The sequence below is a fragment of the Tribolium madens genome, unplaced genomic scaffold, assembly GCF_015345945.1.
Source record: "Tribolium madens isolate multiple individuals breed KSU strain unplaced genomic scaffold, Tmad_KSU_1.1 Scaffold_91;HRSCAF=231;Tcas5.2_LG7, whole genome shotgun sequence".
In the NCBI taxonomy this organism is placed as follows: domain Eukaryota; kingdom Metazoa; phylum Arthropoda; class Insecta; order Coleoptera; family Tenebrionidae; genus Tribolium; species Tribolium madens.
The window spans coordinates 26,437-51,225 of record NW_025401063.1 but is presented as its reverse complement, the minus strand read 5'-3'; the positions used below and the strand labels follow the sequence as shown (position 1 = coordinate 51,225).

Genomic DNA, 24,789 nt, shown 5'->3' with positions numbered 1-24,789 from the left:
AATTTTAAATTGTTTTTATATATAATTAATTTGATAAAAATTAAACGAAATTAAACAGAATCCTGTTTTACCGGCCACGTCATTTATTTATTGAGTCAACCTGTCAAAATATTTCACACGATTTAGTTTGAAGAAAAATAAAAAACTTTCTCTATCATGTCGTGCCCCAATTAGTGGTCTAAATCATGGCATCGCATCAACCTTACACAGGTGACATTCTTCATTTGAACGTCGGTGGTAAAAGGTAATTTTTTCACAGTTGGTTGAATCGCTTCTAGTCCCCTATTTTTCTAGATTTTCCACTTCAAAACAGACCCTGACTCTAATTCCCGACACGTTCTTCACCGCTCTTCTTAGTGGAAGAATCTCCAGTTTACGCGATGAGAAAGGTGCGATTTTCATCGATCGCGATCCTGAAATTTTCTCCATAATTTTAAATTATCTGCGTACGCGTGAAATCGATTTACACGGTACGAACATACGGACTTTGCGTCACGAAGCTGAGTACTACAATATAGCCCCCTTGGTGAAACGGTTGATACTTTGCGAGGAATTGACACAGTCGACTTGTGGAGATGTTCTGTTTTACGGGTATCTCCCGCCCCCTTGTATGTATTTTGTTAAATTTATGTTGTGACTAAATTGTCGATTTTTAGATGTTCCAGTACAGGATGCACCAAATTCACACTATGTGGAAACGACAGCTGTTCATTCGGTACGTCCTGGTTCGAGTATTAGACTGCCTGATGGTGAAAATAACGAAAATGGGGGCCCACATTGGCCACAACATCCCCCACAAATTCCTCCCAATCCGCCATATAGCAGGACACAAGGCAAATATCATTTTCGTTGTTTTTTTTTTTTCACTTGAAATGATTTTAGGACATTCGCGTAATTCTTCATTAGAATTAAGAGTCTCGGCTACTTACAGTCGTAGTTCTCAGGATTTAAGGGGATTGGCAAGTCGGGGACATTCTCGAGCCGCTTCTTTGGACTTGAGACACGTTCGAAATTCTTCAGCTGACTTGAATAAGTTGTTTAGGAATGATATCGGTTTGGTTTTTGGAAATTCAGGTTCTACATGGGCTGACCCATTACGTGTCCAGATAATAAAAGCCCATCACAACTGGATTGTTGTTGGTTACGCACATTTCATCGTTAGTTATAGGTGATTTGAATTTGTTGGATTTTATTTTTTTTTTAGTTAGTTTTATTTCAGATTGAAAGACTCTAGTGGTTGGCAACAAGTTTTCACCAGTCCTCATATAGAACAATGCATTGAACGTATTGCAATAAATGCGAAAATGGGTAGTGGTGAAAACTCGAAAATGGTTGCTATTTCGTACGGAAGTCAAGTACGTTTATGGGGAATTTCAGATAATGGTGAAAAAACAAATATAGGTACCATTTTTTGAGTTTTAGTTTTATTTCAATTGATTTTTGTTTGATTTCAGGAATATTTAATTTGCACGTTCCTGTCGAGTATTTATTTTTTATTGGTAGTCAATTAGTTGCGTTGTCTTCATCAGGAAAGTTGGGTGTTTGGCATGCAATGACTCAACATTGGCAAACACAAGATGTTATGAGAATTGCATCTTTTGATACAGCAGGATCGATTCTTCTCCTTGGTTGTAATAACGGTTGTATTTATTATATAGGTAAGATGTGTAATTGTGTATTTGGTTATTTCAGTTGTGACTTTCAGATATGCAAAAATTTCCTCTACGAATGAAAGATAACGATTTGTTAGTTACTGAACTTTATCGTGATCCGAATAATGATCCTGTCACTGCAATTTCGGTGTATTTAACACCGAAAACAAGTAAGTTTTTTTATGGTTTTGCTAACGATTAATGCACTATTTTATTGTGACTCATTTTTACAATAGCTTCACTTTTATTATGAATTTTGTCAAATACCTGTAACTTAGGCCTTGTGTTTCATCCCAGCGTCAGAGAGAGGTCGGGAAGGTATGCCACTATTTTGAAGCTTACACGTTGGTTCATTTTTCAAACAGACGTACTTGTAAAAAGCCTTACATTTTAGTAGTGTTTTTTTTTTTAAATAAATGTGAAAAAAATGTAAAGCTTTAGTACAGAGTGCTGCATTTTGGATGTCCGAATAGGAAATCTCCGAAACTAAGAGGTTTACGTAAAAACGAGTGATACATTCTGGATCTCATTTTTTGAGAAAATAATATCGGTTAAAACCGCATCCCGCTATCGTCTTTTGTTTTCGACTTATAGACAAAAATTGACATTTTAGCGAAATCTAAAAAAAATCATATTTTCGTTATTATAGAAGACACAGATTTGAAATAAAGACATTATTGAGCCAACTTTTTACTTAGAATTTAATAATGTAGTTAACAATTTTGTTCAGTTGTTTGTTTAGCCGTAATAAGATAAACTTGTATTTTTTTAAATGGAAATCATAGGCGGCTATAGCAATTTTGAAAAGCTTGTTTTTTTCTTATCTAAAAAATATATATTTGTAACAAATTATTATAATACATTTTTAGCAAAAAAGTTATCTTTGATTTTTGTTCGCAGTTGGCCATGAAAAAATGTTGCATCTTCAACTATAAGAATTTAAACTATATTATTTAACCAGTGTCACTAACGAAAGAGTTTTCTAAGTACTAAGTGATGAAAAAGATGCAAAATAAATTGTAAATCAACTTATTCGCGACTAATAACATTTCTTTGTTTTTAAACAAGATAACATTACCATTGTAACTTCTAGTGACACATAGAGTGTTGTATAAAAAAGCCGCTTTAATTCCTCAATAAAATTTATTTTATATGACACAAAAATGACGATATGGCTATTCAAATACTCAAATTCCGTCTATGTGAAACGTTATCCTACCTCCATTAGATCATCAAAAAAATGTTTTTTTCTAATTGTGTTGACTGTTGACACATTTGTGTTTCCTATTTTTGGATTTTTTAAAAATACGTAATAATTTTGTTCTGAAGCGCTCGCATATTTGTTCAATGCTTCTACCGTATCGTATTTTTTAAATTTTTATAATTTTATCTATTTTTTCATTTATTTTACATTTTACAAAACTCTTATTAATTATTATTTACACATTTGGAGTGAAATAGTTTTTCCATGGCCAACTATTATGAAACAAAATATGTATTTCATTTTTTAAATATAGTTACAAAAAAATATTCTGTTAGAAATATATATTTTTTAGATCAGAAAAAATAAGCTTTTCGAAATTGCCATAGCCGCCTATGATTTTCATTTTAAAAAATACAAGTTTATCTTATTACGGCTAAACTAATAACTGAAAAAAAATGTTAACTACATTATTAAATTCCTCGTAAAAAAGTGCCTGTATAATGTCTTTATTTTAAATCCGTATCTTCTATAACAACGAAGATATGATTTTTTTAGATTTCGCTAAAATGTCAATTTTTGTCTCTAAGTCGAAAACAAAAGACGATAGCGAGATGCGGTTTTAACCGATATTATTTTCTCAAAAAATGAGATCCAGAATGTATCACTCGTTTTTGGCTAAACCTCTTAATTTCGGAGATTCCCTATTCGGACATCCAAAATGCAACACCCTGTACATTCGAATTAGATTTAATACGAATCTAATCCGAATTTCCAACAAATCAAACATTTAATTTGTGCACAATTTTGGTTTGCTGGTATGTCAACACAAGGACACAGCTACCAATATAAAACTAGTTTTGTGTGTTATTTGTGTTTCTTGTAATCGAAAAATTGTTAGATTTGTGTGGGAATTGGATCGAAATCGCATACGGAACCACTTCCGGTGCAGTCCGTGTTATCGTCCAACATCCAGAAACTGTAGGTCATGGTCCTCAACTCTTCCAGACGTTTACAGTCCATCAAAGTCCCGTCACTAAAGTAATGAAAATAGACACGAAAAAAATCATTCAATCAACAACAACAACTTTTAGGTGACCTTATCTGAAAAATATCTCGTTTCGGTTTGTTGTGAGTACAACCATGTGCGTTCATGGCGAGTGACTCGCTTCAGAGGTATGTTATCAACGCAGCCGGGCTCCACACCGGAAGCCTCTTTCAAAATAGTGTCGCTTGAAGCGGTAGAACCATCAATAAGTCATGCGACATCGAACGATTGTGGCCCTTTTGGTGAACAAGACGATGAACAAGTTTTTATTCAGAAAGTTGTTCCTGATGCTGATCAACTCTTTGTTCGATTGGCGAGTAATGGGAAAAGAGTTTGTGTGATTAAGGCTGTAGATGGCAGTACAGTGAGTGCGTTTTGTGTGCATGAATGCGAAGGATCGAGTCGGATGGGTTCGAGACCGAGAAGGTTTATTTTTACGGGACATTCAAACGGATCAATACAAATGTGGGATTTAACGACGGCATTGGATTTGGCGTATAAGACGACGGATTTAGGTAATTTTTAAGTTTTCAATGAGATAATAATGCAAATGTTGTTTTGCAGTTGGGGGGCCTTCGCCTGAGGAATTGTTGCAAATGTTGGATCAATGCGATTTGAGTAATAGTTTATGTTCAACGCCTTGTATGTCTCCTTTGCCTTCGATAGCAGCTGCTGCGAGACTCAAATCTAGTAATGTGGCGTTTTTGAATCAACAAGACGATAGGGCGTCGAGTTCTAGTTAAAAATTGCAAGTGGGGCACAACTGCAATAAAAATCTTGCCTTTTTTGGTATCTATTAGTTTTATTAAATGAAATATCGGTGTTATTGTTGACTGAAGCTTTGCTATTTTTTTAAGTGGCAATTGCTGTTGAAATTGAATTGTGATAAAATTTTCATGTTACTCGATGTAGAATGTCCACTTTTCATTTATTCAATAAAATTCTACGAAAAAAATAACAATCAAACATTTTTATTAAACGGTACAATTACAAATACTGTTAATAGGATTATTTCTAGAGTCAAGATCGTAAAAAACTTGAGCAAAGTGTTTTATCCTAAACTAGAATTAAGTAACAATTTTCTATTTAACTTTGTACCATGAGAGATTGTTGTAATACCAAGTAGGTTCTGTTAATGGATTTAATAAGAGACACCACAAGCCGAATCCGACGAAAAACAAGCACGTTATAATGATTTTTTTCTCCCTTTTGTATGTGGTAACTTCGACCAAATCGGGAAATCCCATGTGATTACAAAATGCATGAACGATAAAAGTCGACATGAAATGACCAGTTCGTAGTAACAAATACGCCGAATACATACCAAAAATCGTCGTATAAACAAATTGAAAACATGCAATTTTAAAAGCTGTATTAAAGTCCATTCCGTACTTGATTCGTTCTTGCATGTGATGAAAATGGGCTACAACACATTTCATAAGAATTATTTATAAATAAAAAAATGTGGTGATAACAAACCGACTCCAAAAAACAACGGACTGATTGAAACAGCTGTCATCGGAGAAAAACATTCAAGTAGTAAAGGTAACATACAACTCCTGTAAGTAAATTCTTCGGAAAGGGGGGCAACTAGATGATTCCTTAACCAAATTAAATTTTTCATATTATTGATCCAGTACATGGGTTCGGTGTACAATTTCAATAACCCACTATGTATTTTCATTGCGATTGGTCCCAGAAATAGGATCATTGTGAGAAATAAAGGCATCACAGTCGCTTGACATAATCCGCGAGTTTTAAAACCCAACAGTCCGAGTAAAGAAATCTGAAATTTATTCAAGTTGTTACCACTTTACACAGGCTGCGCCAGAACTCGCGCCCCAGAGAAAAACACCATATTAGGTAAGATACCAGGAACATGGAAAAAATTTATCTATAAAAATTTCGAAGTTATGAGGGTTTAAAGTTTGGACTTTGACTCTATTTATTTCTGTTGGAAAAATAATTTTCCAAGTTTTTGTGCTATAGGCTATTAAAAGAGGAAACAAGGAAGCTGTATCCTAAATTGTAACTCTGTTCAATGTTATTTGTGGCTTTTATTGGCAAAATTTTTGTCCCTTTACTAAATAATTGTAAAAAAACATATACAAGATCATCAGTATCATTAAATAGATATAAAAAAATGTCAAATGTCAAAATTTTTTGACAGAGAATTTTTTAAACATTTTTTTCATGTTCCTGGTATCTTACCTTACTTGAAAATTTTCTCTGGGGCGTGAGTTCTGGCACACCCTGTATAATCTTTTGTTTTTATACCTTTTCGAGAGTTTTGCTGTGTATTCCTATGTAAAGGAAACATGGCGAAATAAATAACATGAAAAAGACACTAATGAAACGTTTCTTTATTGTGGATGGATGGTCTCTGAAAAAGTAAACATTTATTGTGTCGTTGAGCGTACCTAAGAATATATTTGTTTGTCTTTTGTTATTTTAACGCTCAGGTAACACACACCTGGACTGTTTAACCTTTCATTCAACTTATGAAAATGATGTGAACTGTACAAACGGTTCAAAATACCAAAAAAAAAGATTTTTTTATATGAAGACAACATTTAAGATATTTTGTTAAATAAACAAGTAGCCAGTGGTGCAGTCTTTTGTTATGTAATAAATAATATAGTTGCCTTTGTTGGTCTTGTTCTTTTTTCCCCCGACATTGAATTTGTCGTAGACTATACCGTAACGGGGAGCGGCAGGGAGGTGCGCGGTGCGGAGGGCATCCGTCGCTAGCCCACTCGATTTTGTTCATGTTGTGTGAAAAGGTGTTTTTCGTGCACAAATCCTGAAACTTGAATGTGTTACCTGTTGTGCGGCGATTTCCATACGTGCAAACTGGCGACATAAGTCACAGACATCAGCAAGCATAGCCCAATGGAACGAAAACAATCAAAAATTCCATAGAAATCCTGCACCATTCTGACATTTTAACGGTCACGTGACGTCAAACCAGCTTAGTGATTGGTCGATCCGGTTCCGTGGTGTCGCGAATATGGCCGCCAGTGCTAGTTCCAGTGTCTCCTTTGTTTAGAGATTGGTTTTGGTGGTAGTGCTAGTGAAAAAATGCCGAGCGCCTCTTTCACGGCCTCCAGGTCGTATGTGAGGAGGTCCCGCAGGAAGGGGGCTAACAGGATTCCAACTCCTTCAAGGACCACGTCTGGTAAGTGTAGCCGCTGCGTGCGACCCGAATCCCCATCTTCGAGAATGCGAAAACAGTTATATTTGGGGGCCCCAAATATCGATTTTAGTGATGGGGCTACTAAAAATAACAGGGCTGCCCACATTAACACACAACCCAAATAAGTCCAGATAACGATTTTTATCGCTGCTATTTGTAAACAAGGGAGACAGCCCCACACAAGGGCCAAACTTGATAAATCGAAATTCCTCAATATCGATTTCTAACAAGTGTCTAAATTACCTTTTAATTGACATAAAAACGACCCCACTTAACATGCCCCAATGTAATTAATTAATTCACTTGCAAGGTTTTATTTTTCGGCTAAAGTCATCACGTTTCAGCTTCAGTAATTTGAATTTGTAAAGTTTTTTTGTTCATTGGCATTTGGAAAATGAGATGAAAGCGTGATTTTCGTTTGCTACTAAAAATACATGTAAGCAAACAACATACGGTCGAAAACAAGTTAAACATAGCCAAAGCTGAAATTTTTCATTTCAAAAAAAAAAAAAACACCAAAACTGTCAATTTTCCAAGGTCGTAGAATAATAATTGTTGAAATTTGTTTCGCAGCAGAGCCATGCGAACCATCCTGTCCTGTACCTAACCAAAACATTCCAGCACCTACGGCGGCCGCTCCGGGCTCTGGGGGGCCTTCAGCAATGGCCCCTGGGACCAGCGGCGGCGCCATTCCAGCCCATCACTCTCCTTACGACCTTCGACGTAAGTCTCCGTCCCATCACGACGGTCCAGGACCCAGTACCAGCGCCGCGACGGCCGGATCTCCCACTTCTCCGGCGACACCGACGGCACCAGCACAAGGATACACTTCCGCCATGCTTCCGGCAAGGAAACGTCCACGAAGGACTTGTTCCGCTTCGTACGAAAGTAATCAAATGAGAAATTTTACTAAAAATTGCAATTTTAACAAACATTTTTCTTTTTACAGATTGTACAAATACGGCCGCTCATTATCTTCAATACGAGCTACCGGATGAAGTTTTGCTCACGATATTTAATTATTTACTCGAACAGGATTTGTGTCGTGTGAGTCAAGTGTGTAAACGGTTTCAGGCCATTGCGAACGATACTGAAATATGGTAATTGAAAATTTTCAGAAATACAAAAAAAAACGCAATTTTTTTTTAGGAAACGCCTATATCAAAGCGTTTACGAATACGATTTGCCATTGTTTAATCCGGCACCTTGTGTTTTTCAATTTGTCAGTCCGGAGGAGTCTGATTTGGCAAATCCATGGAAGGAGTCGTTCCGTCAATTGTATCGCGGCATACATGTTAGACCTGGTTATCAAGATTTAACATTTAAAGGACGTAATCTTGTATACTTTAATACGATCCAAGCGGCTTTAGATTATGCTGATGAACGTAGTGGTAGTAACAGTACGAGTGGTTGTCTTTCAGTTAATAATAATAATCATACTGAGGGTACCACTCAAGGTGCACTCATTTTTCTACATGCCGGTACTTATCGTGGAGAATTTCTTGTCATTGACGATTCAGACATTGCTCTTATAGGTCTGTTATAAAGTAAACTCTTTGATTGTGATGATTATTATTTTTGAATATAGGTGCGGCACCTGGAAACGTTGCTGAGTCGGTGATACTAGAAAGAGAATCTGAATCGACGGTGATGTTTGTCGAAGGAGCGAAAAACGCCTATTGTGGCCATCTCACATTGAAATTTTCCCCAGATGTCACATCTACAGTACCCCATCATAAACACTATTGTCTTGAAGTTGGAGAAAATTGTAGTCCGACTATAGATCATTGCATTATAAGAAGTACATCAGTTGGTACGTTTTTATTTTAATTGAAGTTTTTTTTTTCAAATCTTTTATTGATTTAGTTGGTGCTGCTGTGTGTGTGAGTGGTGCCGGCGCAAATCCCGTCATACGTCATTGTGATATAAGTGATTGTGAAAATGTCGGCTTGTACGTCACAGATTTTGCCCAAGGAACATACGAAGATAATGAGATTAGTCGGAATGCATTGGCTGGTATTTGGGTGAAAAATAACGCGAATCCAATCATGCGTCGAAATCATATACATCACGGAAGAGACGTCGGAATATTTACTTTTGATAGTGGAATGGTAAAAAAAAAAGTTTGGTACATCCGGGGAAAAAACTATTCACCAGTCTAAGTTTCTGCTCACACTGCGTTTTGTTGTGTTTCCAACTAACTAAAACGGTCTTTTTCTGCAAATTTCTTCATTGGTGATTATAATATGACACTAAGCAAATTTTAGAGAAAAAACTGCATGCCTATGTATTTCATTACCTTAACAAAATTTTTCTGATTTACTTTTAATTTTATTAACAAATCGCTAGTTTCTTCCGTTTTTTATATTTATTTTTATTTCTTCTAAACAAAGCAAAAAACCCATAATAATAATAACACTTTTTGTTTCACCTGAAACCAGTAAGTCTGTAACTTTAAATGTTTATTATTTTGACTCAGTAAATAGAAAATTAATATACCTTTAATCGAATTATTATTTTATTGTTAACTCTTAATTAAACAAAAATAGTTGTTAAATTTTTCTATCACCGTCACACTTTTTTGTTACAGACGATAATTTTCCTTTCTGCATCCGATTTAAAATGTATTTAAATTCAAATTGTTGCTGAATTATTGCTAAATTATTACCATATGGGTTTAAATAGGTCTTAACATTTCACTCGCATTTGAACTTCTTTTCTAAAAATTTAGGGAGCATGAGTGGAGCGTTTTCATCAAGATCTGAAGGGTTTTCAAAAATCGACACGAAGGTTTTTGTTATAAAGAAAACTGATCCAAAAAAGTGTAATAAAAGAAAGTAAAACAACTCATTTTTAATTTGTTCTTTGGCGGTTTTTGTATTTTTATTAATTACATATTTCTTAACCGTAACGTGGTGAACTTTTTTAAATAGTTTTTTTTTTGAACTCAGTGCCTCAAAATCTATAAGAAATTATAACTTTTAGCTAAGGTATAAAAATCATGTTAACTAGTGTAATTTTTCCGCTGTGTTTTAAATCGCATCACATTGGCGTTTTATTTTTTTGCAACGATGTCGCTTTGATAAGTTAAATAACAAAAATGTTTGTAAAAAACATAATTTTAATAAATGGCAAGTCAAAAAAACAGCTTTTGAAAAAAAAACAGTCATTTTTAACAAAAACAAACATTATTCAATTAATTAATTAATTGTCAAAGTGACATCGTTGTCAAAAAAATAAAATCGCCAATGTGATGGGAGTTGAAAAGCAAAGAAAGATTATTATTACAAGCCAATGGTAATGGTACCAAGAAAAAAATTAACTTTGTTAAAAATTAACATCTGTTATTGAAAAAAAGTATTTTCTTTGCTTTTTGGGCGTAAAATCAAAGGTAAAAATTTGATTTAAGTTCAGAATTTTGATTATAAAAGAAATAACTTGATAGAAATTCTGGCATTTAAAACTAGTTCTACAATCTTGATTTTTTAAAGCTGTAGATAAAGAACCTTAAAAGTCAAATGAAGCTAAAAATGTTTTTCCTTTGCAGTTTTGGCGTAAAATCAAAGGTAAAAATTTTTTTCCTCTTGTAAACTTAATCCGGGAACATACTCTATACTTGCAAAATACATTTCTTAAATAAACTTATGTATTTGTAATTTGATAATTTGAGCAAGCTTGTTTATTATAATCACAATTTAATGCTCATTGAAGTAATTTTCACAAAAAGACATTTTTCAGGTCCGGACCAACTTCCTAACCTGCTTTCCTATTGGTGAATAGTTTTTTTCCCCTGGGTGTACAATTCGGGTGTTTTATTATGGTGTATTTTTAGGGTTATTTCGAAGCCAACGATATTCATAATAATCGAATTGCCGGTTTTGAAGTGAAAGCAGGCGCAAATCCCACTGTGGTCCAATGTGAGATTCATCACGGCCAAACTGGCGGTATTTACGTTCACGAAAACGGTCTCGGTCAATTCATTGATAATAAAATTCATTCGAATAATTTCGCCGGTGTTTGGATTACTTCAAATAGTAATCCGACGATACGTCGTAACGAAATCTATAATGGTCATCAAGGTGGTGTTTATATATTCGGAGAAGGTCGCGGTTTAATTGAACATAACAATATCTACGGTAACGCTTTGGCCGGAATTCAAATACGGACTAACAGTGACCCTATCGTACGTCACAATAAAATCCATCACGGCCAACACGGAGGCATCTATGTTCACGAAAAAGGTCAAGGTTTAATCGAAGAAAACGAAGTTTACGCAAACACATTGGCTGGAGTGTGGATAACAACGGGAAGTTCACCAGTATTGAGAAGAAATCGAATTCATTCCGGCAAACAAGTCGGCGTGTATTTTTATGATAACGGTCATGGAAAACTCGAAGATAACGACATTTTCAATCATTTATATTCGGGAGTTCAAATCCGGACCGGGAGTAATCCGGTGATTCGAGGAAATAAGATTTGGGGAGGACAAAACGGCGGTGTTTTAGTATATAATGGAGGGCTTGGTTTGTTGGAACAGAACGAAATTTTCGACAATGCCATGGCGGGAGTTTGGATCAAAACCGATTCGAATCCTACACTTAAACGTAATAAAATCTTTGACGGTCGCGACGGTGGAATTTGTATTTTTAACGGTGGGAAAGGGATTTTAGAAGAGAATGATATATTTAGGAATGCACAAGCTGGCGTTTTGATTTCGACACAAAGTCATCCGATTTTGAGAAGAAATCGGATTTTTGATGGATTGGCCGCCGGTGTTGAAATTACGAATAATGCAACGGCAACGCTCGAATCTAATCAGATTTTTAATAATCGATTTGGGGGGTTGTGTCTAGCAAGCGGTGTGCAACCAATAGTGAGAGGAAATAAGATTTTTAATAATCAGGATGCAGTGGAAAAAGCTGTGGCGAATGGACAATGTCTCTATAAGATTTCGAGTTATACGTCGTTTCCGATGCACGATTTTTATAGATGTCAGACTTGTAATACGACAGATAGAAATGCGATCTGTGTGAATTGCATCAAGACATGTCATGCAGGACATGATGTGGAATTTATTAGACATGACAGGTAGAGTTACAACAGTTATAAAAAATAAATTTTAACTCTTTTTTTTTTTTTTTTTTTTTTTTGATTAGATTTTTCTGCGATTGTGGGGCTGGTACGTTAACAAATCAATGCCAATTGCAAGGAGAGCCAACCCAAGACACGGATACTCTCTACGATTCGGCTGCTCCAATGGAATCTCACACTTTGATGGTCAACTAAAGGTTGTCTCTCTAATTGTTTAATCGCCGTACTAATTTATTTAAAATCGAGGAAAGTGTTCATAAACAGTGTTTATTTTCCAACAGACGAAATATTTAATGTGTTTTTTTTTTGTAATGCACAAATTCATGTTTCGATGTAAGCCTATAAAAAATGCTTAGCAATATATTTACAGCAGTTTACACCATTTTTAGAGTTAGACAATCAACACAGGCGCTTCCAAAGACCAAAATTTTGTTTGTTTTTGTTTCTGAAATTAAGGATTGTTTTTAAAAATCATCGTGTTTTGTTATTTACCAAAGGTAACAGCACAATTTATACATTCTTTATTTTGTATTTATTAAAAATTTGATATTGGTAATAAAAGTAATTTGTTTTAATTTATATTTTCTTGAATCTCAAAGAGGTTATTCAAACAATGAAAGGATTATGCACCACTTTTTATAGCAATATGATTAATTTATTTCACGGTTTGGTCAGTCACTACTAATGATTTGATTTCTAAGGTTTTTTTTTTATAATAATTATTATAATGATTAAGATTTTTGTACAGATTTACTTGTTAGAATTTGAAAAAAATATTGCTGTTTATGTTTAAGTTTATTCTTAAGTTAATTACTGTTATTATTTTTTAATTATTTATTTTATTTAGTTTAGCATACAAGAATAGATATTCGGTCTTCATGACTGTTGTATGAATTTTTGTTTTCTCCATATTGTATTAGTGAATATAGCTTTAAATAATATCTGATGTAAATAAGGTTGTGCGAAAAATAAGTTGAGATTTCAGAGTGTTGTGCGGATGTTTGAATAATAACAAAAAGTTGTGTTTATACAAAAAGTAAACAACGTTATTGCATGTGTGACAAATAATGTAAAAAAAAATCAGTATTTAAATTTTCGTTTGATTTTTAGGACAATTATTGGTTGTTTGATAGTAATGTGTAAGTTAAATGTGTATGTACGTTGTATATAATTACAAAAATGCAATCAATAATTTAACCGAGAGCTTTCAAGATATGATTTCACAATTTCAAAACAGGCCGACCAATCTGTTGATGGTTTAAAAAAATTCCAAGTGGGACGCCTGTACTGTTATATATTGTATAGGTACAATAAATAAAGTGCAGTTTTTAAACTGGTGCCATATTCACATTTACACATTTATCAAGTAGACGAAAGAAATACCCATAGGTTTAATATTATGTAAGACATAGTGTAATTCTTTTTATACCATTTTCTTACGTTGACTGATGTATACATAGTGAAGAAAAAAAAACTTTATTTAACTCTTGCCACGGTTGGGTGAAAACGTTGGGTGCAACGATGACTTTTGAACGGTATTGTGATTTTTTTTAGATAGATGGCGAAAGTTATACGAATTCCAGTTATTTTTAAGAGTGACTCTTTCCAATTGATTTATTTATAGTTGTTTGTGGAAGAGGGTTTTGATTTTTTTATATAAAAATCGCTCAGATTTGTAAATTAAAAACTACTCAATACAACCTTACTTATATTTATGTTTTGATATGACTGATGTCTGTGTATATCATGTTTGTAAAATACTGTCCTTTTCTATAATTATACTAATTCTAAATTTAAGTTAGATAAGTATTACTTAAGTGTCAGGCTTATAGAACAACTGACAAGGTCTTTTCGTAGATAGCTAGCACTGTATTGTACTGTGTACATTATATAAAAAAAAAATATATGGCTAATTAATTGAAATGATACTTAAATTTCAAACGAAAAAGGTTTACTAAGGATTTCCGATACTTGCAGGTCGTGCAATTCACCAATACCAACAGCAGGAGCAGCTTGAGTCGGTCTACCACAGAATTGAATCTAGAAAATGAATTAAACAAAAAAAAAATCAACATTTTTCATTTCTCACTTTTCTGCCAACTAAATTCTCAAATCGTGGTTTCACAAAACTCCAAGCTCCCATATTTTGCGGCTCTTCTTGACACCACACGAAAATTTTAGCATTGGAAAATTTCGCCACTTCCTGTTGTAATTCGAGAGTTGGAAATGGACAATACGATTCCAGTCGAACGATTGCCACATTTTTAACACCTAATGACTGTCTTTTAGATACCAGATTATAAAAGTGTTTGCCTGAGGTAAACAAAATAACTTGAATTTGTTTCGGGTCATGAGTGTTATCGGCTAAAAATTTCAGCTTTTCAGGTGATGTTTTGAATTTTTGAATTTTTACTTATGACTGGTTGGAATGTAGTTTGGGGGGCCATGTCGGCGAAATTCGAGGTAGCTTCAGGCAGTCTTAGAAGTGTTTTAGGGCCTATAACAATCAAAGGTTTTCTGAAATTACGCACCATCTGAAAAACTTATTTTTAATGGGGGAAAAAGTGCTTAAAGTAATACTTGTCTTCGTAGTAAATGGAAATATTGTGCTGGGGTACTTGGATGACAAACTTGCATATTAACGTTATCACCGTCAACTTTGTCTTCTTTTGAATCAGTCATTTGTAAAAATCTCTCAATTCTTGCTGAGCTGTGTTCAGGACCGGCTCCATCATACCCATGGGGTAAAAGCACAACCAATCCACTACTCCACAACCATTTCACTTCTCCATTTGACACAAACGTATCGAGGATAATTTGAGCCCCGTTGAAAAAATCACCAAACTGGGCTTCCCAGATTATTAAATTTTTAGGACTTTCTATACTCATGCCGTACTCGTAGCCTAGAACAGCTTCTTCGGATAAAATACTATTCGCAATTTCGAGAAAACTGTTTTGGTTCTCGTGCAAGTTGTTCAAGGGAATATAAATGTGATTTGTTTGTTGGTCAACTAGCATAACATGCCGGTGCGAAAAAGTACCTCTTCCCACATCCTGACCGCTAATCCGTACATTATATCCCTCGTATAATAATGAACCGAGAGCGAGGGTTTCTGCCGTTGACCAGTCGATATTCACACCTTCGGCTACTCGAGCAAGACGATTTTTCACATGGGTTTTAAGAAGAGTCGGATGGACGTTCTAAAAATTATTTTTTTTTTGTTTTATTTGGGAGAAAAAAAAATCGTACGAAATGTTCCGGAAATTGAACTGATTTGCTTCCGATATATGTGAGAAGATCAAGATGAATTCCGGTGTCCCATCTCGTTATAGTTTCTTCAGCTTGTGAAAAACCCTCCCATTGATTTTTAAAATAAACATCCTGAAAAAAATAATTAGTTTGAAACGACGGTTGTGACTATTTTTACGTCTGGTTTATAGGTTTCGACTGCTTTTAAATGTTCATTGAGCCATTTCGTGTGCTCTTTTATTATTGTGTTTTTTTCTTCCTCATTTAAAACTCCTTCTTCGATTAATTTTTTCGTATATTGATCAGGGACTGTTCTACAATTATAATTGATGGTTTTAGTTGCATTTTTTAGTCGGGGAATTACCCTCGAGACCGGATAATTCCATAAAGTGACGGATTTGTAAAAGTCGGATCATCTAATTCATTGTGTCCCCACTGTCGATAACAATTCAGATCGATAAAAACTTCTTTTCGAAATTTGCGTTGATATTCAAATGCTAGTTTTGTAGCTTTCAAAACCATCTGTAAAAATTTTGATTCAAAATGAATATTTTTCTTGTAGGTACAAACCTCAGGAAAATCTCCATTAACGTGAATAATCGGTGCTGAAATCATTTTAGCTAAATCAGTACAATATCTTGATGATCTTCCCCGATCTGCTGGTGTCGTAAAACCCAACTGATTATTAACAATTAAATGAATAGAACCACCAATTTCATAATGTGGGGTTCCACTTAAAGCCAAACATTCTTGATTAACCCCTTGACCGGTAATCGCAGCATCTCCATGTACTTGTAAATTAACTATTTTATCACCCCATCGTCTATCTCCATAATCCCCATCACGATTTTCCAATTGTTTGGCTCTAGTTTTCCCCATTGAAACAGGATTAACAGCTTCCAAATGCGAAGGATTATATAATAGAGTCACGTGAAGGTTTTTATTATCAGCAAATTTCAAGTCAGTCGAAGACACTGCAATTTTTTTTTTTTCATTTATTTAGTTTTATTTTGGATATAGTCCTTTTTTTTAAACAATTGTCAAAATGTTATGTTGGTATCAGCCTCTAGTTATGTTGGCAAGTAAAATGTCAATTGTGTGTCAGTCGTTTTGTTGTGAAAGCGCTTACGCTACTGAAAACCTTTGAACAGTCTTGCCAGGTCTGATGAAATTTCACCAGATCTGGTGATTTTTATACAGTTGGAGACAAAATACTTTGGTTTTCACTTTCAAATTTCAAATTAATGACAGCTACTATAATTTCCTATCAAAAATACGTACATACAACTTGTCAACTATGATTGACAGTAGCTAAAAATAAGGTTAACAGTCTTAAAGCATGCTTTACAATTTAATATCAACTGTACTAGTTTGAAAACTTTTGTAAAAATTCTAATTTTTGATGATTTTTTTAGAATCGTGACTGTAATTCCAGCAGTAAATTAATGTATTTTGAAATATTTTTTTTTAATCTATTCATACTGGCCATTTAATTTATTGCAAAGTTGGCACCCCCTAGCCCGCCACCGCTAGTGTGTGGGTTGTGTCTATGTTGGTAGCAGAAATAACTAAATTGTGTCAACAATTGTGACAGACGCAGTAGATTTTATTTGTGACCTGACCTAACCCGACTTTTTCAGAATTGTCATTTTTGATAGAAATGTCACTAAATAAACAATTGGATGTTTAAAGTAGGATTTACACAACTCAAATTTTTACAAATTTACACAGGGCCACTAAGAATTGACCGCGACTTTAATAAATTCAGTCAAAAATCATGACACTAGCTTTTTGGGCATTTTTCACGTTTTTTAGCCATGTAGAAACTCAAATGCTAAATTTTCTCAAAAACAAGTTGAAAAATCTAGAAATAGTTTTGTTTTTATAAATGATATTTCACTCAACAAGGTAAATAAATCGCTAAAATGGGTGAAAAAGTACATTATTTAGTTCATTTCCGAGCGTTTTAGTAAGTTTTTAGCCAGAAACAGAATTATTTTGCCAAATTTCGTTAAAAACAAATTGAAAATTTATCAAATTAGACTAAAACTAGTGTTATTTTTGCATTTTTAGAATGTTTCAGCACGTTTTTTTGACTGAATTAGATTGAAATTTAGCGTGTTTCGCTTGATTTAGTTCGTTTTTGAACCAGAGACTAATTTATTTTGCAGGATATTGTCAAAACTTGCTTAAACACAAATAAAAATAAATCTGAATTGATGTTATTTCGTTTGTTTCATTCGATTTAGCTCTTTTTGAGTGAAAATTTCTCAAAAAATAAGACGAAAAATACAAAATGGTGTTAATTGCAGGATTTTACTAAAACAAACGAAAAAAACAAGTCATTATTTTTGCCTTCATCAAGTGTTTTAGCATGTTTTTCAAGTAAAAAACGTAAATATCGGGTGAATTTAATTATTTTGAGCTGGCAACACTGAACATAATGTCAAACCTAATCTAGGGACTAGGGAGATTTTAATTGAGGGAATTTTGACAATGACAATTGTTAAAAAAATGGACTTTAGACACTTTTTCATATTAATGTGCATCAAGTAGGTTGTAGAAGTCTAAATACATCTTTAATTTAAAGGCCGATTTACACAAAAAGTGTCATTATTGTCATTCAGAACATCAATAATGACAAAAATCTTTTATGTTTGTTACCCTATGTTAATTTTAATTATTTTTCTTTAAACATTTATTTGAAAAAATAATTTTTAAGTAAGATTGAGGTTAGGATTGTTTGAATTTTCGCATGGTTGCCATCTTAAAATGATCCTTTTCGATGCAGATTAATATGAAAACGATTATACCTACCAAAATGGCTCAAAACATCTCCAGTCACTTGATACTTATCCGGAAAGTTGCTTTTTCCTTTTAATTTAGCAAACATTTTCACCGGAGGAAAATTAAGCATTCCGGTGAGAAGATTCAAGCGTCCCCTATGAGGCATAGCCACCACCAATTGTTCGATGTTATCCTCTGCAGCGAGTCGAAAAAACTCGCTAAAAAACCCCATCATACTTTCAGCCCCTTCGCCCCCATATCGCTTCACTCCCGTGAATTTATTAGCGAGGAAATTATCAAAGTTTTGAGATCGGAGTAATTCAGTCCCAAGTCGGAGTTTGGTTTCAGTGTTGGTTTCTTCCGGGACGAGTTGTTCGATCCGGTTACAAAACCAATCAATCTCTTCCGGATTTTCCAAGTGGGTGAATTCGACAGCAATGTTTTTGCCGTAGACGTGACGAAGGAAATCCACAGCTTCGGCGACGGTGCCTTCCGATTTCGTAGTGTTTAAAATTCCGGTGAATTTTACTTGGGTGTCGGTTTCGAGGCAGTAGCGTTTCGGGTCCAAATCCGGGGAAATTGTTATTTCGCGAGTCAGAGTGACCGGATTTACGTCGGCGGTTTTGTGGGCATGTTGACGAAAAGCGGTGACAAGGCGGAAGAAATTGCTTTGGTCGCATTGAGTTTTTAATACTTGGTCGGATGCTTGGGGAAATTTTTTAGGGATGAGTTTTTTAACAATAATTACTTACCATTATAAACAGGTTTGTTTTTTCGCTTAAAACCGAAGACATTATCGCTGTGATAATTTCGAAATTGTTTTCGGACGTTTTGGAGTAAATTTGTTTTGCACAATTTTAAGTACATTTTCTAATACCAAGACAATTAGCACTAGCGTTCTAAATCTTGAACTTGTTACTGACCTCAAGCCAAGATGTGTGTATATTTATCACAAAGATACAGGATTTTTATCTGTTTGTTTCAAAACTATTACATTATTCATAACAGAGAGTTTATCGCGTTTTGACAATTGTTGGTAACGGTAAATAAATGTGTGCAAGGTCATTTAATTTAAAATAATTTAATATAAGAGTGACAAAAACGCATTTACGACTATTACATATATTTGTAAGTGTGAGTTTTAAGTATTTTTCTCGAAGGAAAATTAAAAATAAAACACGGGATTATTGTTTTATCTTATTTATTTGTGAATGTTGTAACAATTTTTATCTCTAATTGCAAATACACTCGATGATGGTAATAAATATAGATCAAATGTCAGGGAAGGCACTCCCGATCAAATTTTTCCCCCTATACCTATACGTAAAAGTCCTTATAACAAATCTATTTCCATTCAACTTCAAAGGACAAATTCGGTCAGCTCTTAGCAAAAAACATGTCGTATACAAAGCCATTTCAAATTCGGGACTTGTCCCAATAAACATCGATCCAACTGGCTTATCAATGCCGTGAAAGGTGAAATGGTATTTCAAAATTGCCCCTTTCTGCAAAAACAAAATCTATAAAATAATAATAACAAAGAAAAATTGTCTCACATTGCCAAGGTCAATTTTTTTCATGTATCCCAAATAATTGGCCTGATTATTTCGCTCTTCTTGATCGAAATAAAGCCAATTGTGCAAACCCGAAACTTGATTCTTTTTAATTTCTGCTAAAAAAACGTGTTCGAAACCACTGGAACCGATTTTACCGCCGCCTCTAGCATACATATCGAACCAAATTTCGCGTAAAATTTTCCTAAATTCGTTTGGATCTCGCCCGATTTTATTGGTCTCGATGAGAAAATTGCGAGTTTCTTGCATTACTGGCGTGGTTAAAATCGTATCCAGAAGCGAATTTTCCTCATTTTTTTCTTGAGGACTGGAATATTCGTTCATGTTACTTTCGACGATGTAATTGTCGTGCAAAAGTAGCGTTTTTTCAATCGATGCTATTTTAAAAGCTTCTTTTTCAATTGACAAAAGTCTATAATAAAAAAAATGTATAAAAAACTTTGTTGTGGTGTTACTTACGGCAAAGGTGCTGCATCTCGATTCGAACTCGAGGTAGTTTTACTCTGCAAATTGATTGTTACATATTTAGCAGCATTGTTTACATCTTTTAATAACAATGTTTCAGCAAAATCTCTTAGTTCATCATCAGTCACTTCATTTGTTGATTGGGGTTCTTGGCGACGCGTCCCTGTGTTAAAATTATTATTGATGGGACGTTGACGAGTATTCGGTCTGACCCATGATGGGTTGCTTGGTTGACCCAAACTTGGCCACTGAGTTGAATTTTTAACATCCCATAAAGGTAATTTAGGCAAATTATCAGTCAATGAAGATGCGTCTCTACCTGATTTTTTATAACAATGAAAATTATTTAGAAATTTGAATTAAGCGCTACTTTGATTGTCATTAATGTCAAAAATGTTGGGTTAGAACTTTTAACGAAATGTGCATTTGTGGTTTTTCTAACAGTGATAAAGCATTATTTTGGCAAAATAAGTATGAATCAATACATATTAATAATTGTTTTTTGTAAAAATGGAAAAGATTTTATGATAGGACTGAAAAATATTTTGAAATTTGAATTAAGCGCCATTTTAGATCTCATGTCATTTATTATTAAATGTCAAAATGTTGGGTTAAAAAAACATATTTTTGGAAAAGTTTATAATGAAATGTTTATCTAACAGCGATAAAGGATTATTTTGGCTAAATAGGTATGAACCAACAAATCTTATTTCTATTTTGTACTTACAATAAACTTGTTCAATAATTATTAAAACGGCCACAAATAAAAACGGGGTCGCGTTATAAAAGAACGACATGTCTTCCAAAACACATTAAAATATTTCATATCATTTTTGGTCTAATTTGATTCAATAATTTAACCTTGGAGGAGATGATGTGCAAATTAAACTTACAGTCAACCCACAATACATTTTATTAAAACAGATTTTCTTATATTTACAAGTGAAAGTGTGTTTGTTATGACATCAAGGGGAAATACACGCAGGCCCAAACAACGAAACAGAGTGAAAGTCCAAGAAATGTGAACGACTTCTGTCTGTCCCACCCAACTATAACTTGCTGGACTTGTGGTTTCCTCACGGAAGCCCCCGGCGAAGGCTCCGCCATCACCTGTCGACAACACAAATTGATATATATTAAAACAAATTAAAATTCTTACCTCGGTATGGCGTTTTGTTAAAATTTCCGTACTGGTGTTCATTGTTTAAACGTTGGAAACATATAGATAAAAGTTTGATAACAATCTGATTGGAGAGTGATTTCGTTGTTGTTTTGTTTTACCCACTTGTGGTGGGTTACCTTGAGAGTTATTTAATTCCGGTTATAAATAATTCAACAACACAACAACTAATAAGAATATATTCATTATTGCACCTAAATTAGCACAAAAAAAATATGGATTTTTTGTTGTTTCTTCACTTATCAAACTACATACGATCACAACAGTTTAAATTGATTTAAAGTGGTAAAAACGATTATCCAGATAATCAAAAGCACTATTATTCCGACGAGAAATATAGTCTTTTTGATGTGCCAAGGACTACCGGCAAGATCCGGGGCTTGATATCGTTGTCTAGCCGTTCTGCATACTTCCGGTGTACAAGTGACTAAATTTTGGCTCGCTGAAGCACCACCCCCATTTGCTCTTGAAACCGATAATTCTATACCTTTATCCTTTCTGTCACCATCTTTACGAAAACTGGGATTGTCCATCTGAAATTTAAACACACTAAATGCTCAGTTTTATTCAATTTGCTAAACTTTTACACAACACAACATTTTGATGATTGTTTAATTATTGGATTTTTTCATGGTAGTGGTGTGTGAAAACATTGCTAGACTATCGCTTGTAATTTTTTCAATGGAAGTTAAACCTCAGATAAGCGGTATCTTATTTCTGGCGGTTCAACCTTTTACATATAAATAGATACCAGGGATGGGTGGTATTGGTGGTTGAACGAAAAGATAAATACTCAAAAATGGGAACTACTCGTAAATTTATCTTATCAATTGAGATAAGTGGGAAAAACAACGAAATAAGACATAGTTAGATACTCCAAAATGGGTGATTAAAAAAACAATTCAAACCTTTGATTATTTTTCAATTTGAAACCACGGCACTCGCAAATTACATCATCATCGCTTGCACATTGTAGATTGACTCAAGGAAACATTTTCTCCCATTTCTGCATTACTTTCACAATTTTTTCAATACTCGATATATTATGCGATTAGCTTTTCTCAATTTAAATTACAACCAAGCATAAATTACGCTGTTTTTTATGACAAATTGTTTATCTGCATTTTACCTGAAGGCCACCGCAATAATTTTACACAAACTAAATCGCACAAATACCATTTTGTTATATCACCATTAAAAACTCATTGATTTCAAGACGTGGCAATTGAAAGTTACCACACAAATCTTTAATACTTACATTAATCGGGTTTAATCACTATAATTCATGTAATTCCCATTTTTTTACGTTTGAATGACACTGAAAAATGTCAAAACGACTTGAAACTTGGTTATTCATTGTTGTGGCATTGTTTTAACTCGTCGAGAATTGCTTTAATGGAATAAATGTTTATGTGATAGTCATGTTTAACACGTTCAAAATTGTTGTTGTTTGAAAGTTAATTAAAAATAGCTAGCAGTTTTTTAATAATAATAATAAATTTTTAACGGTTTGCATATACTTACCGTTAAAATGTAGGTACCTATTTATTCATCGTTTTAAAAGCGACAAATGTAGTAAAGATACCCAATAAATATTAATCTTTATTCTTACAAAATGTAAATTCCGTTACTTTGTTTTTCGTAAATACGTCCACACACATTTACCTGTTATTTTCTATGAATTAATCATGATGAACTGGATTAAAAATTCTTTCGTTTTTTGAAAAGCTATTATTTTTAATATTTGCAACCAACAATACACGTACACATCTTTGGGAAATAAATATTATTACATAAACGCTTGTAAAATAAATACATTCACTTCACAAATTATCGCTTGATTTTGAAATCATCAAAAGTAAAGTTTTGAATCTCTTTTTCATTCTTGAATTCGGCTTTGTCAATCCTACACTGTGGACTTCCCTTTGTTTTGAGCCACATTTTCCTACAATTTCCATAAAAAATACAAGGTGAAAAAGGCATTCACTTACATATCAGCAACTTTATTTGCATCACCTTCTAGGACACCTTTCACAGTACCTTCATTGGTGTTCATGCACCATCCTTTGAGCCCCAATCGGGTGGCCTCTTGTTGTGTATACTAATTGTTCTATGATTAATTAAAACATTTAATTTGGTTAGTTGAACGTACCTTTCGGAAAAATACACCTTGAAAATTACATAACACGTTCTTATAATTTTTACAGTTAAAGTGATAAGGAATTACCTTGAACTCTGCCATAGACTTCGAATTCGGTGGAAAGCAGTTTCAATGACGCCATCGAAAGCGGGAAAAGCACAAGGAAAAGCGAGGAAAATCGTAAAGGAAAATAAACAAACATCTGTCAATTTGGTTGCATGGCAGCGCTAATAGCGCGCGAAATTTAAATTTATTTCAAATAAAAGTGTTACTACAATAGTTTTACATTGTTTTACGACACCCTTCCGTACAACCGCTTGTTTTTGAACACTGTTGCGGATTCCAACTTCCCTCACACGAATAACATTGGCCACAATCTGTAATAAACAAATTAACTAGTAAAAATCTCAAAAATGGTCTCTAATCGTACCATGTCGCTCGTAGTTGCCACAATACACATAAGGATAATTGTTAATATAATGACACCCTCTTGAATTTCCTCCCGGTTGTATGGAAACCACTGGGGAAGTACACATTTTCGAGGAGCATTCTTTATGTCTTCTTATGATGCATTGATTGTTGCCGTAATCGTCACTGAAGCAAGTTGGGGGATGTAAAATTTGACAACATGGAGTTTCCGGTTCGGGAACTAATTCTGGATTTTCGCAATTGCATTGATTGAGACATTCTTTCAAACACTGCAAATTGGAGGCGCAGCTAGAACTGCACGTATTAATGCACGAAGGGCATGTTTGTATAGATGTATTGCAATCGCCAGAACAGTTATCTCCACTTAGGACTTCCTTATTATTGCTAGACTTGGTTTGAGGTACTGACGAACTTTGTTGAGTATTCCAGGATCTTGACCATGAGCTACTTTGAGAGGGTTGAGGGACTGTGTTCCAGGTGCGATGCCAGGAGCGGCTCCAGGATGAGGCACCTTCACAAAGTGTCCAAGTTAGCAGAAATAAGGCCAATGGAAGTTTCTTTTTTTGAAAAAAAAAAAAAACAAAGATTTTAACGGATATCAAAATATGTATTTTTAATTACCATTTTGTAGTGGCAGTTCGACTAAATGTTTGAACTTGTTTTCCCGAAATTTATACATTTTTATCGTTTGATAAAGAATAATTTACAATTTGTTACATCATTATTTTCATGAACTTTTAATCTTTTAACTAGTTTTGACATTAAACTTGCGACTT

General features: G+C 34.0%; 6 protein-coding genes and 1 long non-coding RNA gene across 16 annotated transcripts; 3 read left to right on the top strand and 4 right to left on the bottom strand.

Moving 5' to 3' along the window:
• The first annotated feature begins 90 nt into the window (after positions 1–90).
• Positions 91–4,862, top strand: LOC123011807 (BTB/POZ domain-containing protein KCTD3). Its single transcript, XM_044409445.1, has 10 exons — positions 91–244; positions 295–608; positions 657–833; positions 883–1,168; positions 1,220–1,401; positions 1,455–1,658; positions 1,706–1,822; positions 3,755–3,894; positions 3,948–4,416; positions 4,466–4,862. Exons 1-10 carry the CDS (start codon positions 186–188, stop codon positions 4,642–4,644), a joined length of 2,127 nt encoding a protein of 708 aa, XP_044265380.1. The 5' UTR covers positions 91–185; the 3' UTR covers positions 4,645–4,862.
• Positions 4,703–6,882, bottom strand: LOC123011808 (CAAX prenyl protease 2). Of its 3 annotated transcripts, XM_044409448.1 has the most exons (5): positions 6,725–6,882; positions 6,179–6,284; positions 5,381–5,687; positions 5,226–5,324; positions 4,703–4,844 (listed from the first exon to the last, which is right to left on the bottom strand). In XM_044409448.1, exons 1-5 carry the CDS (start codon positions 6,835–6,837, stop codon positions 4,834–4,836), a joined length of 636 nt encoding a protein of 211 aa, XP_044265383.1. In that variant the 5' UTR covers positions 6,838–6,882; the 3' UTR covers positions 4,703–4,833. The 3 variants fall into 3 exon arrangements, with proteins under 3 accessions (XP_044265383.1, XP_044265381.1, XP_044265382.1); XM_044409446.1 differs by lacking the exon at positions 4,703–4,844 and having other exon boundaries at positions 4,857–5,324; XM_044409447.1 differs by lacking the exon at positions 4,703–4,844 and having other exon boundaries at positions 4,857–5,324; positions 6,375–6,876.
• Positions 6,612–14,111, top strand: LOC123011805 (F-box only protein 11). 2 transcript variants are annotated; one of them, XM_044409443.1, is made up of 8 exons: positions 6,612–7,079; positions 7,719–7,985; positions 8,047–8,197; positions 8,247–8,632; positions 8,686–8,910; positions 8,964–9,208; positions 10,930–12,185; positions 12,254–14,111. In XM_044409443.1, the coding sequence occupies exons 1-8, from the start codon at positions 6,983–6,985 to the stop codon at positions 12,381–12,383; spliced, it is 2,757 nt and encodes a 918-aa protein (XP_044265378.1). In that variant the 5' UTR covers positions 6,612–6,982; the 3' UTR covers positions 12,384–14,111. The 2 variants fall into 2 exon arrangements, with proteins under 2 accessions (XP_044265378.1, XP_044265376.1); XM_044409441.1 differs by having other exon boundaries at positions 7,671–7,985.
• LOC123011806 (probable 2-oxoglutarate dehydrogenase E1 component DHKTD1, mitochondrial) lies at positions 13,884–19,249 on the bottom strand. Of its 2 annotated transcripts, XM_044409444.1 has the most exons (10): positions 18,978–19,242; positions 18,256–18,930; positions 16,009–16,412; positions 15,803–15,960; positions 15,617–15,752; positions 15,439–15,570; positions 14,769–15,389; positions 14,602–14,722; positions 14,278–14,552; positions 13,884–14,228 (listed from the first exon to the last, which is right to left on the bottom strand). In XM_044409444.1, exons 1-10 carry the CDS (start codon positions 19,090–19,092, stop codon positions 14,118–14,120), a joined length of 2,748 nt encoding a protein of 915 aa, XP_044265379.1. In that variant the 5' UTR covers positions 19,093–19,242; the 3' UTR covers positions 13,884–14,117. The 2 variants fall into 2 exon arrangements, 1 of the variants encoding a protein (XP_044265379.1); XR_006413164.1 differs by lacking the exon at positions 13,884–14,228 and having other exon boundaries at positions 14,412–14,552; positions 14,602–14,730; positions 18,978–19,249.
• A 160-nt stretch (positions 19,250–19,409) lies between these two features.
• LOC123011174 (poly(U)-specific endoribonuclease homolog) lies at positions 19,410–23,106 on the bottom strand. Of its 5 annotated transcripts, none has more exons than XM_044408499.1 (6): positions 22,969–23,106; positions 21,424–21,977; positions 20,992–21,374; positions 20,259–20,583; positions 19,782–20,211; positions 19,410–19,730 (listed from the first exon to the last, which is right to left on the bottom strand). In XM_044408499.1, the coding sequence occupies exons 3-6, from the start codon at positions 21,059–21,061 to the stop codon at positions 19,497–19,499; spliced, it is 1,059 nt and encodes a 352-aa protein (XP_044264434.1). In that variant the 5' UTR covers positions 21,062–21,374; positions 21,424–21,977; positions 22,969–23,106; the 3' UTR covers positions 19,410–19,496. The 5 variants fall into 5 exon arrangements, with proteins under 5 accessions (XP_044264434.1, XP_044264433.1, XP_044264435.1 ...); XM_044408498.1 differs by lacking the exon at positions 22,969–23,106 and adding an exon at positions 22,703–22,853; XM_044408500.1 differs by lacking the exon at positions 22,969–23,106 and adding an exon at positions 22,353–22,585 and having other exon boundaries at positions 20,259–20,427.
• Positions 20,851–23,863, top strand: LOC123011176. Of its 2 annotated transcripts, XR_006413130.1 has the most exons (3): positions 20,851–20,953; positions 21,208–23,581; positions 23,652–23,863. It is a non-coding gene; the product is annotated as an uncharacterized LOC123011176 (long non-coding RNA). The 2 variants fall into 2 exon arrangements; XR_006413129.1 differs by having other exon boundaries at positions 21,208–23,863.
• LOC123011175 lies at positions 23,800–24,736 on the bottom strand. Its single transcript, XM_044408501.1, has 3 exons — positions 24,635–24,736; positions 24,015–24,570; positions 23,800–23,961 (listed from the first exon to the last, which is right to left on the bottom strand). Exons 1-3 carry the CDS (start codon positions 24,635–24,637, stop codon positions 23,867–23,869), a joined length of 654 nt encoding a protein of 217 aa, XP_044264436.1. The 5' UTR covers positions 24,638–24,736; the 3' UTR covers positions 23,800–23,866.
• Between the last annotated feature and the right edge of the window lie 53 nt (positions 24,737–24,789).